Source organism: Papio anubis, chromosome 7 (assembly GCF_008728515.1).
Source record: "Papio anubis isolate 15944 chromosome 7, Panubis1.0, whole genome shotgun sequence".
In the NCBI taxonomy this organism is placed as follows: domain Eukaryota; kingdom Metazoa; phylum Chordata; class Mammalia; order Primates; family Cercopithecidae; genus Papio; species Papio anubis.
The window spans coordinates 156,054,313-156,068,717 of NC_044982.1; the positions used below are offsets into that span (position 1 = coordinate 156,054,313).

Genomic DNA, 14,405 nt, shown 5'->3' on the forward strand with positions numbered 1-14,405 from the left:
GTCTTTACTGTATCCTGAAGTGTATCCAGCCTTTTGATGGTACTCTGTGGTGCACAAAACTCACTTTCCTCCTGGAATTTTCCCCCGTGAGCCCCGGTCCTGTGCTTCAGTGACCTCCCAGGTCTCTGCCTCGCTCTTGTCATGAGGTGGCCCTTTACTATACAGTCATGTCCCTAGCTCCTTGGTCTTATCTCATTTTAGCTGGAGTGTGTGAGACATTAACTTGGAAGACCCTGTTCCTTTGTCTTCAGGATCCACTGTGACTTAGGAAAAGTCTGGTGTCTGTCCCAGCCTTGTTCCTTTGTGGATGACCTGGTGTTTGTTTCTTCCTCCTCTCTCTATTAAGCTGTGAGAGCTCCTGTTTTTACTCAGTGTTCTGACATTGCAGAGCTTCTCACAGCAGAGATCTTAACTCACTTACCTGGTCCACCTCAGTGCAGCCTGTCTCATGTTAGTCTCCTGTCTCCTTTTTCTTTTTCTTCTTTTTTTTTTTTTTTTTGTACTCTTTGACAGAGACTGTTGTTATTTCTTTTGTAATTTCTTCTCCGTATTTTCTGTTTTCTCACTTGATTGTAATTGTCATGTATTTGGGAAATCGTGGTGCTACTTGATTTTGAATCCCCCCAACACCTTTTCCCCCAAAATGTAAAATCAATAAAGAGAACAAAGGCACCCACACGTGGCCCCTGCTTCAGCAGTGCCAGGAGACGGAACACATCTTTTCCAGAACTGTTTTTTGTTGTTTTTTTCTCATATATTTGCTTTGAGTGTATTTCCAGCTTTTATATGAAGGTTTTATATGGACATAATGCTGTTTTCAATTTCTAAATGCTGTTGTTTTGCTGGGTTGTTTTTTTTTTGTGTTTTTTTGGAGATGGACCCTCACTCTCTTGCCCAGGCTAGAGTGCAGTGATGCAGTCTGGACACTCTGCAGCTTCCACCTCCCAGGTTCAAGTAATTCTCCTGCTTCAGCCTCCCAAGTAGCTGGAATTGCAGGCGCACACCACCACACCTGGCTAATTTTTGTATTTTTAGTAGAGACGGGGTTTCACCATGTTGGCCAGGCTGGTCTCAAACCCCTGATCTCAAGTGATCCACCCGCCTCAGCCTCCCAAAGTGCTGAGATTACAAGCGTGAGCCACCGTGCCTGGCCGTTTTTGCCCTCTGAACTTCCTTTGTATTGTATCCTCTTTGCTTTTGCATCAAATTTTGTCTCAGATTCCTCAGAGAATACAGAAGTTTCAAGTTAAAATTGTCTTCTGTTTCCTGGCTTCACTCTTTTCCTCTAGAGTTGGTGGTTGCATTGCGCTTGGCCTTTCTCTTCCATGCTGCTGGTTCTCCTTGGCTGTCTGGCCATCCCTGGGTGTCTGCTTGTGTTTAAGGTGGGTGGGTGAGTGGGTTTCCTCTGTTGAACATGGGTAGACCAGCTTCAATGACTGGCAGTCACTTTAGGGTCTGTGTGGGGGTGAGAGGGGAAGTGACCAGGTAGGAACGCCAGCCCTGCGGCCACCCCTAATACCAGAAGGGCTCCTTTCTGGGGTGCCAGAGCCCCCCCCCCCCCCCCCCCCCCCCCGCCCCAAGCCTGGTTCTTCCTGAGCCGTTGATGTCATTTTTGTGATTGAGAGTTTTGTGTGTGAAGAGTTTGCCTGGGTAAACGCTGGCCTGTTTCCCGCTCTGAGTGAGGGATGGGAAGGAGGGAGCAGCATCCAGACCTACCTTGATTACCTCGCACCCCACTGTGTTCTGCCTCCTCCCCACCTGCACAGGCCCCTAATGGGGTGTTCTGGGCTGCTGCCCTTGTATGTCACCACGCTTGGGATGCAAGAGCCTGTCTCATTCTCCTGCTCTGCCAGCCGTCCCTGGTTGGCAACTTTGGGACTTCTGTGAGAGAAGGAGCAGCAGACTGTTTGTAGAATTCCAGGCCCAGGAACTCACGTAGGCTAACCCTCTCATGTTACAGACTAGACTGAGGAGGGTCAGGATGGGAATTGCCTTCCTGCCCTGCAGGGGTCCAGAGTGTGGCTCCCATGGAGCAACATGGGCAGCTGGGCTCCCGGAGGCCTGTGAAGCCAGGGCGTGGGCCTGCAACCCCCATGCATTGGAGACCGCTGGCCCTGCATGAGTGTGTAGTGCAGCCTGCTTTGTGGTGTACTTAGGGGGTCCACTGCCAGGAGCCTGGGGCCCTGACCGGTTCCTACCCATGGGCCCTGCAGCTTCAGCACCTGAAATGCTGTTTTATCCTAGGCCGTGTCCTCTGCCTCCATCCCAGGCGTGGGTGGGAGGGCAGGGGCCACCTTCATCTCTGCCCTGATGGATTTGTCACAGGAGCCCTTGGAGGTGGGGCACATGGGAGGGGTGATGAGAGATCGGGGTGTTGGGTGTTGCGGGTCCTTTCCCAGAGAGGGTGTGAAAGCGGGGCCAGGTGCGGATACTGACGCTCTGCCCCTGTGTCCACAGGTGAGAGGCCCTTCGCCTGCAGCTGGCAGGACTGCAACAAGAAGTTCGCGCGCTCCGACGAGCTGGCGCGGCACTACCGCACGCACACGGGCGAGAAGAAGTTCAGCTGCCCCATCTGCGAGAAGCGCTTCATGCGCAGCGACCACCTGACCAAGCACGCGCGCCGCCACGCCAACTTCCACCCCGGAATGCTGCAGCGGCGCGGCGGGGGCTCGCGGACCGGCTCCCTCAGCGACTACAGCCGCTCCGACGCCAGCAGCCCCACCATCAGCCCGGCCAGCTCGCCCTGAGCCCGCCACAGCCATGAGCAGCCGCTCCCACCCCCTCGTGAGTCCCTGGCCTTTCCTTTTGTAATAAGAGAGAAGAGAGAGAACTTGATGTGAAGTCCACGAAAAAACAATTTTTTTCACCTCAGGTGTCAAAGTAAATTTGTTAAAAAAAAAAAAAAAACACAAAAATTTCAAAAAACACCACCCACCAATTGCACAACAGATATACCCACAAAGTTGAGATTCAGCGGTGTTGAACCCCCTTTCTCAGGGATGGACACGTTCCACGAGGTCAGTGAGGACACCCCTTCCTGCCGCCTTACTCTGTACATAGATTTGCACTCTGGAGTTTTCTGTTAGGTTCGGGAACACGCTGGGGACAGAGCAGGCCAGCCAGTCTGGTGGAGCTCAGCGTCTGGCTGGCTGGCCAGCCTGTGGGTCTGTTGGGAGCAGATGTGGTCACTGACGTTTGTGCCTCCATGGCAGATTCCTAAGCAGCGGGCCTGACCTTTTCCTGCCCGGCCCCCCACCCAGCCTCTGGCGTCTGCCCAACAAGCCTGGCCGGGCTTGCAACGCAGCTGATTCTGAGACAGGCCCCTGCAGAGGGATGCCTTAAAGCTGTCCCCGGCTGGAGGAGCACTCCACCTTGGGGACAGTGGAGGGGGCCTTCAGCCCTCTGCACCCTGCCTGCCTCACACCCCGCCTCCGGGAACCCTCTCCTTCGGCGCTAGGGAGCACTGAAAGCAGAGGTGCCAGCCCTGGCTGAGCGTAGCACTGCACCGTCCGACCTCCGAGTCAGGGGCCGGGGTCACACCTGCCAGGACTCCGCTTCTCCGTGTCCCTGCAGAAGGCATGCAGGACCCTGTCACTATTATACCTGGGCCTCTGATGGGGAATTCTGGTCTTGTAAAAAGATGTTAGAAATTCCTGGTGGCACATCCAGTTCCGGAGTCCTCCCGCATGGGCACGTGTGTTGGAAACAATGGGCAGGTCATGGGGCCTCCTCGTCAGATGGCCTGTGTGAGCGGCTGTGCCTGTGGCAGCGCATCGTGCTTCACAGAGACTTCTGTAGCAAGAGACCGGAACATTGTGACTTGGACCTTTTCAGGAGTGGCGCGGATGTTACAGGAAATGCTGTCGGAGAGCGCGCATTCTATTTCCTCCCCAGGGAATGCCAGATGGAAAGTTGTGGGCCACACTTTTCTCAGACCCACCATGTCCCCAACTCAGACTTAGCAAACCTCCAGCCTCTCCGTGTCCCCGGACTCCTCCTCCCTTTTCCTCCTGCTTCTCCTTGTCCTGCCTGGAGGCTCCAGGCCATACCCAGCTGGTGGGGCTGCTCCAGTGCCCCATCACCAGCCTTCTCCTGGCAGGAGAGGAGGAGCAGAGAGCTGGGTCCTGGGTTGGGATTGGAGCCCTGGGCCGGATCAGTCAAGCTGTGGTCCAGCAAACTCCTCTGCAGATGGCTGGAGTGTCGACCCCAGGCTTGTGGCCCAGGTACCACCTTCCCTTCCTCCTGAGAGTTGGGGCCTGTAAATACAAGGGCCCAGGACAGAGTGTGTGCGTGCGTGTGTGTGTGCGTGTGTGAGCACACACGCGTGTGTGTTGGGGGGTGGGGGGATTGGGGTGGACTCAGGGTGTCTTGCCAGAGATACCTGTTTTGATGAGTACCTATTTTGATGCAAAGGAGCGGCTCTGGGACCTCAGAGGGCCGCAGATGGGCTTCCTGGGCCCAGCGTGCCTTGGTCGTGGCCATCCTGCTTCTACTCAGTCCTACCATGGTATGGGGTGCAGCACAAACCCGGGACCCAGGCCTAGCCACTGCTCACCGCTGCTGGCCACTGTTGTGGCTGGCTCCAGAGTGGACAGGTACCCTCTGTCCACAGCAGCTGCTCAGGCACAGGATGCCGCCGGGTGCCCGCTTCTCACCACTGTGTGCCAGCGGGGAGTGGCCGACAGCGTGGTAGTGTTTTCTAGGTAGAACGATGGGCCCTAAATTGGGCAGTGGCATTGTTTCTGCTGCGGTGAGAACTGGCAGGGAGAGGGTCACCCCCACACTGGTTGGATGCGGAACTGGCCACTCTGGCTGCCATGCTGTGTTAGGCTCCCTGACAGCCCTGCTTGCGTCGGGTCTGGAAGAGAGAGTGGAATATTCGGTAGGGACCTTGACAGAAGAGAGCCCTGGGTGCTTGTGGTGCAAAGATCTTCATGCCCAGTTCCAAAGTGAGGTCCCTCCCAAAGTTGTTTTCGTGTGAGGCAGAGAAAGCCACACTCTGACTACATTTTATGTCTCAGGAATTCACATTCCAGGTTCAGGAATTTTATTCCAAAGTCCTTTGGTGCACTCACTGTCCACCGTTCCCCAAGGCAGGGAGAGGGAACGGCCCATCCCTGGGAGGCTGGCAAAGCGCTCTCCAGGGAGCGGTCAGGCGTCCTTGTGATCTGCCCAGGGTGTCATGGAAGGAGATTTTCTAGCTCCACATCTGTCTGCACATAGGAAGGAAAAGATAGGACTCTAAACCTAGTCATCTTGGAATAAAAAGAAGAGCTGGTTTGTTTTAGAGCAGGGCGGGGGGTGGGGGAGGGAAGCGGGTGTTGGCTGTTTCCAAAGAGAGCACTTAATTTAATTTTTCCTTTAAATGACCCAGGGCTGTTCCGTCTGATAGATGGAAGGGTAACATTGCCTTAAAACAGAAATATGCAGGCATTGGCTATTTTTGGCTTAAGAGTGTGTCTTCTTTCCCAAAGTGGTTCTCGTTTAATGGCAGGGTGTGGTCCTTAGGCCCCGGCCTGGACTGGGAAATGGGGGCGGGTGGGGCACCAGGAGAGAAATCCTGCTGGGTACTCCTGGCCAGACCCTCCTGGATCATCTGGGGTTTTAAACTCATCTCACTTGAAGGGCGGGGAGAAACCCATGAATCTCAGGCACAGTTCACAGGGGTCCTCAAGGGCAGATGTCCATCTCGTCATGAAGTGAGGGATTCCTGTGGAAGAGGGTGGTGGGCCTTGGAACGCTGCCTCCACTGAAGTGGGCACACAAGGCGGACCCTCCTGAAACAGCCTTCATTTTCTTCAAACATGCAGAATGTTTTCCCAGACTGCATCTATTTCAGGGTCTTCCATTTTTGTGGTTTATGGCCATGCTTGCCAGTTTTGGTGGGGTTGAGGAACCCATAGGACTCATATAAATAATAGTGAAAACTCAAACCCTTATTCTGGGACTTCAGTTCTAGTGGTCCATAGGGGCAGAGATCTCAGAATGAAGTTTGCCTGAGTGAAGGGAGAGTTCCCCTATAAAAGGCCTAACATTGATTTGGGGCTCAGCCATCAAGGGGCTGGTGTTGCTCATGTCCCAGACAAGGAAGCCCCTCTTTACATCAGCCATATTAGGGGAATGGTTGTCAGCTCCCCAAATGCCTACTGGATCCTACAGCCATACAGGAAAACAGATGGACACAGCCCTTTCCTCAAAGAGCCCTGGGATCCTGTCCTGCAGGGTGCTGCGTAGGAACGAGCAGAGATGTCCTGGATGGGAACATGGTCCTGGAGGTGCCCTGCCTGCATCCTGCTGCGCCCCTCCCCACGACACTCGAGTGCAAGATGGCCTCACTCCTAATCCTGACTTTATTCCCAGGCCCCACACCAAGGCAGGTGCAGGATTCGCCATGGTGCAGCCTCCAGGTACAAAGATCTGAGGCAATGGCGATCCCAGGCCTTGCTGCACCCTGAACACAGCTCAGACCAGTGAGGGGTGATTCAGAGGTGGGGATGGGCAGAGAGGGCTGGCCACTCTGCCTCAAGACTTGACCTCAAGTCTTCTGTCTCCTGACCTGGTGTGTCCAGAAGACCATCCTCTTTCTTGCCAGAAGCAAATGCTAAGATGGACTGCACAGGGCCCTGGTACTCCCTAGGGACCCATTCAGGATCTCAGCTGGGCAGGGGTGCCACCCAACGGGAAGATGTGATCTGAGCAATAGTGTGGCCTTGTTTCTCCACTTCTGGTTGTGGCTGTGTTTACAGGGCTACCTGACTATTTTGACCTCTGACAGGTGTCACTGATTTTCTTTCCCCCATTTAAAAAAGGTCATTTAGTCAAAGACACAGTGCCAGAAGGTTTAAAGGGTGTGATGTGTTGGTCACATCACAACCGGTAAGAAACGCTTTGTAGGTTATCCACATCTTTTGCTGACTGTTTCCATATACAATTCTGGCCACCATATTTTCCAAAGCTAAAATCTGAGGCGTGGGCTGATGGTTTTTGAAATCAGGATTACCCCAGGGAGAACCAGGTCCTATTACTAAGTTTCCTGATTCTGAGGCTCTGAAGACTTGTCTGAGACACATTCCAGAGACCTTTGTACCAGAACTTGGATGCACAGTCCAGCTTACTACTGACACACACCTGAGTACCCTTTAGGGCGAGGTGCCGCCGCCTGCCTGCCGTCGTGTCCCTCAGCATCAGAAGAGTTGAATTCGGCCGGAGACGGGAGCCCGGTGTCCATGAGGGGAGAGGGGCCGCGCTTGGTTTCTACGGATTTCGGACTTGCAGTGCGGCTACCTGGCCCTGCCCTGCCTCTCTCTTTCTCATACAGCTTTAAAACTTTACTACTTTTATTTAAAAACGAACTGGATGGGAGAGAAGTAGCTTCCCCTACCCTACAAGTCACACATTCCCGAGAGGGGGTGGGGGGTGGAGGCAGGAAGTCCGGGGGTGGGGTGGGGGGCGAACAGCTTGCTTAAGGCCTCAGGGTCCTGCTTTCTCCGGCCTCTTCTGGAGGGCCTGTGGACAGGCCACAGCGCCTGCTTATTTGGAAACCAGGTGTGTGAGCCGAATGCCTGCGAGGCCACACACTCGGCACAGGAGCCCCCCTGTATCTGGCTGCCCCGAGAGGAGCAAGGGCCACCTCCCATGTGGCTCTAGACACCCCGCGGGCCCATCAGCCCCAGTGTCTGTGCGGGCTCCACCCCTGGTGCCGAGTGCTGGGGCCTCTGGGGCTGGTCGGCCTCAGCAGGAAGGAGGCACTACTGAGCAACTATGCATTGTCATTGTCGGGTTTGGGGCTTGCAGTGGTTCCTTGGTGACTGGGAATTGCTTGTGTGCATGTGTTGGGTGCATGCTTCCGGGCCTCAGCTGCCTCAGGCCCGCACAGGCAACCCTTTCCCATCCAAAGCCATTGGTGGAGCTTCTCTGGAATCGTTTGCCAAAAGCCCAAGGCAGAATCCAAGGGTCCAAGACCATTTCCATGGAGCTCATGTTTTTCTTTTCTGTAGGAACTTTTTTTTAACCAGCACCCACCATAATTCTGAAGGCCATGTTTCATCTTCCTGGATCACTACAGTGAAGTATTACAGTTGTACAGTTCCCAGTCTGGCCTTGGCTTGCTCGGATAAAACTTTGTATGTATTTTGTATGGCATAGATTCTATATTGTAATGATGTCCTATGCAAAAAGAAAAATTAACGAAATTGTAAATTTTATTGTTTTAACGTGTATGCATGTTTAGTGACGTTTACATTTTGAAATAAAATTTATGATTCATTATTTTATTTGCTGGAGCTAGTCTGTTTGAAGAGCATGTCTTGCAGAGGCTCTGGGATGGGAAGGGAACTGAAATGGACAAAATCAAGCAGTCGCAATTGACTGAGGGACTGAAGCTTGCCTGGAACTTGGCGGGTCGTGTTTTGGAAGGAAGGCTTTGCAGAAGAGCTCTTGCAGAGAGTGGGTGCTCTTCTGGCTCCCCTCCTGCCCATGGGAGGCTATTTCAGCTCATCACATTCCCACCCCTCCGTCCATCCGAAAGAGCATGGAGGAGAAAGGGATGTGGCGATGGCAGGTTCCCTCAAAGGGCACAGCGCCTTTCCCTCAGAGTCTCCCCAAAACACCTGGACTTCCTTCTCCTGGCTGGGCAGCAGCCACCGCTTCTTTCAATCCCATGTGCCCTGCTCGCCTTACCCCTCAGCCTGGAGTCTAGAAAACACACCTGTTTCTAGCTACCAAAGTTCTTACAACCTACTATGGGCACAGACCCCAAAGTGTGCTGCAGCGAGGACAGGTCCCCAGGCCCTAGGAGTCTGGGGAGTAGGAAGGCAGGTGTTGATAGCAGAGCCTGTTGAAGTCCCCAAGGAACACTAACTGCCCCTGGCTGCCCCCAAGGCAGATGATGTCCTCATCAGAGGCAATTGGAAGCCTGCAGCTAGTGGAGGAGGTAGCTGCTGGGGTGGAGGTCTGGCCTGAACCCTGTTCTAGCTACAGCATGTGGAAGGGAGGTGCTGGTGCAGCCACATCTCAGGGTCACCCAGGGGTAGACCAGCGCTGCGTCTGGGCCGTACGCTGTTTGTACATGATTACCTGTTTTGTTTTGTTTTTTTTGAGACAGAGTCTCGCTGTGTAGCCCCACTCTTCACTGTCGCCGAGGCTGGAGTGCAGTGGTGCAGTCTCAGCTCACTGCAACCTCTGCCTCCCAGGTTCAAGCAATTCTCCTGCCTCAGCTTCCTGAGTAGCTGGGATTACAGACGTCTGCCACCATGCCCAGATAATACTTGTATTTTCAGTAGAAACGAGGCTTCGCCATATCGGCCAGGCTGGTCTCGAACTCTGGACCTCAGGTGATCCACCTGCTCGGCCTCCCAAAGTGCTGGGATTACAGGATTGAGCCACCATACCCGGCCTGTGATGACCGGCTCATGGGGTAAATGAAAACCACCACAAAATGTGAAGTGTTACTAACAAATGCAGGCATTGCAGCTGATCAGACGTGGGTTTTCCCAAAGCTCCCCCGACACCAGCTGGCATCGCCTGATGAACGTTTGTTTTCTGTATCAGGTTGGGGGCAGGGAGGCGTGAAATGAATGCACCCAGGCACACGCTGAACAGTCATAAAAACAAGCACACATTTTTCAAACAAAAGTCTTTTTGGTACGGAGACATTTGGAGCCCGTTCTTGGTTGGAGTATTTTCCCGGGACAGCCACTGTTCCGCCTTCTCAGAGCCATTTATTGCTCAGGAACTTCTCCAGATAGCAGCAACTGCAGGGTGGATCCGCTTCCAGAAATAGGTTTGTGTCGAGAGGATCCCAGATGCTTAAAAAATATTGACAGAAAAAAAAAAAAAAAAAGCCTGTCAGTTATGATGTCACTGCCAAGATTTGAAACCCCTCCTGGGGTTTCTTTCCAGAAGACTGGGGCCCCCACCATTCATGGAGCCCCCGTCCCAGGAGTGAGGGGTCTCCTAAGGCCTTCAGAGGCCCCCAGTAATGTAAGAGGGAGAAAAAAAGCAAGCAATAGATTTTCCTGGCGTTCGAAGAACACATGTATGAGTGTCTGTGGTATGCGCATAGCACATTTTCTTCTCACACTTCCTTTTTGGACCAGGTCACAAAGCAGTTTTGGGTGGCAGAGAGGGTCTGTGGCTGACAGATCGTGTCAGAGATGACAGCATCCTGGAGGCAGGCCTGAGGGGTCAGCCTCAGGACACTCCTGGCTCTGACCCTTTTTCCATATTTCTCAAGACTTGGATTAGAAGTCAGTTTGTGGCAGTTAGGTGAAGTGCTGTGTCTGGCTGCATAGTGAGCAGGTGAGGAGAAGCATCTGGTGGAGGGCGGGGGTGCACTCCCCAAGAGGGCAGAGCCTGGCGAAGGCTCACAGTGACATCTGCCCCTCTAAAGAAGGACTTCCGGCCTGGCGTGGTGGTTCACGCCTGTAATCCCAGCACTTCGGGAGGCCAAGGCAGGCGGATCACCTGAGGTCAGGAGTTCGAGTTCAAGACCAGCCTGACCAACATGGAGAAACCCTGTCTCTACTAAAAATTCAAAAATGTGGCATGTTCCTATAGTCCCAGCTGCTCGGGAGACTGAGGCAGGAGAATCGTTTGAACCCAGGAGGCGGAGGTTGCAGTGAGCCGAGATCACGCCACTGCACTTCAGCATGGACAACAAGAGCGAAACTCTGTCTCAAAAACAAGTAAATAAATAAATAAAGAAGGACTTCCCATCCCTTGGTGCTGGCCTGTAGGCAGTGAGCACCCTGTCACTGGAGGCATTCAAGCAGGAGCTGAAACACTGCTTGCCAGGAATTCCATGAAGGGACTGGTGTTCTGGAAGGGGGCCTGGTTAGTGTTCAGAGGAAGGGCCACAGGATTTTCCAAGGGGACTCACTGGGGTGTAATCATCAAGACCCTCTGACACTTGCTCCTAGCCTTGTCGGTCGTGTTGGGGTGTGGACTAGCCTTTTCTGGATTGGGTTTGGCTGTAGAAGGCCTTGAATAACAGATAAGGCAATGTGTAGCTTATTCTGGGGACATGGGTGGCTCAGTCACCCCCAATCAAACCTCATCTAGGCCATGATAAAATTCCTGCCATTAGCACCATTCCGGAAAGGTCTTCTGTGTGGGAAGCAGTAAAGACACGCGGCTACTCCTGGTAGGGCTGCTATCTCTGCACCAACTTTCCTGCACCGTTACGCGTCGGAGACCAGCATTCCGATGGTACATAGGACAGGCAGGTTTGAACAGAAGACAGTGTTGGAAACACAAGGTCTGTATTAATTGCCAATTGCTGGCTGGGCGCAGTGGCTTATGCCTGTAATCCCAGCACTTTGGGAGGCCAAGGCAGGCAGATCATGAGATCAGGAGTTCAAGACCAGCCTGGCTAACATCATGAAACCCCATCTCCACTAAAAATACAAAAATTAGCCAGGCGTGGTGGCGGGCACCTGTAATCCCAGCTACTCGGGAGGCTGAGGCAGGAGAATGGCTTGAACCCAGGAGCTGGAGGTTGCAGTGAGGTGAGATCGTGCCATTGCACTCCAGCCTGGGCAACAGTGCAAGACTGTCTCAAAAAAAAAAAAAGAATTGCCTGTTGCTGCTGTAACAAATTACCATAAGCAGTGGCTTAAAGCAACACAAGTTTATTCTTTTATTCTCTTATAGCTCTGGAGGTCAGAAGCGCAAAACAAGTCTTACAGGGCTAAAATCCAGGTGTCATCAGGGCTGCTTCCTTCTGGAGTCTGTTTTCCTTTCCAGCTTGTAAAGGCCACCTACATTCCTTGGCTTGTGCCCTCCTCCCCTATCTTCAAATCCAGCAAAGCAGCATCTCCTCTCTGATCTCCTGACCTCCCTCTTATAAGGGCCTCTGTGATTACCCTGTGAGGCTGAGATGTGGCTGCACATTAGGCTGCCCCCAACCCCCAGCTAGTCCAGGATGAGCCCCCCATCCGTCCCAGCCTTCATGTCCTTCCTGCACTCCCCTGGGCTGGGGAGAGCAAAGTGGTGGCTTAGGCTGCAGGGCTTGATGAACTCCTGCATAGTGGAAGGAACCTGCATCCCACTCTCCACGGCCCTAGCAAGGGCCACAACACATAGTTGAATTAAACTGGACTGAGTATCTCTTCCACCTGTGTTTTGTTGTCCTTCATAGTATTCCCCATCAATTATTCAGCTTTAAAAAGTAGGAGTAATAATCAAAATAATTGTCACTTCACTACAGTTCTTAAAAGCCGATCAGTTCTTGAAGGCCTGCACCCCAGCTCACCTGCTGCTGCCTGCACAGCCGTTGCTCAGGGCGGTGACCACACAACACAGTGTTGGAGAAAGGTCTGGTGTCTCCGCTCTGGGCAACCTGCCACGCAGCTGTGGAAAGAAGTCTTTCCCTAAGCCTTGCCTTCACCTGGGAAGCAAGCTTGGCATGGTCTGTGTAGGGTCATGGTGAAGTTCACAGTGGGCTGTGAGATGTCAGATGCTGGGAACTGTGCCCATGCCAGATACTCAGGCCCCCAGGCCAGGCCTCCACTCTCACATGCCACTGGGAAATGATCCCTGTGGATGGAGACCGGGACCGACCGGGGACACCGAGGAAGGCTGTCTCACACGGCACTCCCTGTCCCAGATGCCTCCCAGGCAGCAGCCACTTGGCCGGGTCCTGGGCCAGGTGCTTGCTTGCTGAGCTGTGCCCTCTGAGCACTCTCAGAGGGAGGTGTGAGTAGTCCCAACTTAGGGCTGCAGAGGGTACGAGGCTCAGAGGGGTCAAGTGGTCTTCTCAAGGTCACACAGCTGGCAAAAGTCACGGAGGGATCCTGGTCTGATTGGACCACCAGCCACAGCTGCCTTTTAAGCTCTGAGTTCTAAAGGCTTCTATCCTGTCTAGGGGTACCTTTGTCTATTCTGTGGCATTGTGGGACAGGCCCAGAAGACTGGCGGGCCCCATGACACAGGGCTGGTGACTTAGCATTTTTCTGGCTGCTGCATTTCTGGGGCCTGAACACTGGCCAGTCTGTGTGCCTGCACCTGGCAGACTCATGTGTCCAATGCAATGTCCTCTAAGAAGACGAGCAAGCTGCCCTCAAGGGGCCCAGTCCCAGTCACTGTGAGGTTCAGACCTCCCTTTAGGGCCCGCCAAGCAACCAGGCAAAGCCTTTTCTCCTGCATAGCTGTGACTTCCCGTGCCCAGGGTGCCAATGTGTGTAGATATCACATCCACTCAGACCTCTTGGAACTTAGAGAGTACAACGTGGTGATGGGCGTTGCCCTTATTTGCAAACACATGATAGGCCTGAGGAGCTCAGTCTGGGTGTCCTGACCCCAGCTCCAGGGCTCCTTCTTGAGCCCATCATAATGTCTTCCATTCCCAACCTCACAATTGGGTAATCATTTACTTATGAATTCGCCAGGGGACCAGGGAGAATTGACAGTAAATATCAAGATGGCCTGCATAATTAGCAGACTTCCTCTGGACCGCCTAAGAGGAGTCCTCATCTCAACACCAGCGACACAAGGGTCACTGACGGATTGTATTTTGGGAAAGTGGTTATTACCTGCTTACCCTGAACACAGCTACTCCTTGTCTCTTATCTGTCTCCTGGTCTTTTCACCATAAACACACTCTGGTGGGTCTCCTGACATTGACTGTTGGCCTGTGGGGGCTGGACACGCTCAGAGCAGGGAGGATGGCCTCCTTCCCAGGCTCTGCAGTGCTCTCCCACCATGGCCCAGTGGACTTTGTACATGAACCTTCCACTTTGGGAAGACCAGCTGCTAGTTTGCAGAACCCGGATTACAATGGAAACACAACTTCTAACTCCGAGAGAACAGGTGCCTCTGCAGTGAGGGCCACAGGGCCAGGAGAGGCACACACAGGAGTGTCAGCGATGACGAGCAGCCTAGTGCTGAGGACAGGGCCGCACTTACACTTTCATTGCATATGTTCTTGTGAATGCAGCGAATATCACATAAGAACAACATTAAAAGAAAGTTATCTGTTAAAAATACCAAGATGTTTCAAATAGCTTAAATGTCCAGGAATACGAGATCAATTCAATGAACCACATAACCTCCATAATCACCAATACCCAATCTATTATTAAGTGAAAGAGGTAGGTTGCAAAACAGTACGGAAGTATGATCATGATTTATTTAAAAAAATTTTCTCTATAGCTATATTGTGTTTACATGTTTAAATGCATAGAAAAAGGGTAGGTAGGCCAGGTGAGGTGGCTCATGCCTGTAATCCCAGCACTTTGGAAGTCTGAGGTGGGAAGATCCTCTGAGCTCAGGAGCTCAAGACCCGGCTGGCCAACATGGTGAAACCCCGTCTCTCCTAAAAATACAAAAATTAGCCGGGTGTGGTGGTGGTGCCTGTAATCCCAGTTACTCAGGAGGCTGAGGCAGGAGAACGGCTTGAACCCGGG

The 14,405-nt window shown here is 53.0% G+C and overlaps 1 protein-coding gene across 1 annotated transcript in view; it reads left to right on the forward strand.

The window, feature by feature from the left end:
• KLF13 (Kruppel like factor 13) overlaps nt 1-8,273 on the forward strand; it is a 50,736-nt gene extending 42,463 nt beyond the window's left edge. Inside the window, exon 2 of the mRNA XM_021940392.2 lies at nt 2,458-8,273. Coding sequence (XP_021796084.2) covers nt 2,458-2,747 — 290 coding nt within the window. The 3' untranslated portion in view covers nt 2,748-8,273. The remainder of the gene's footprint in view (nt 1-2,457) is intronic.
• The last annotated feature ends 6,132 nt before the right edge of the window (nt 8,274-14,405 follow it).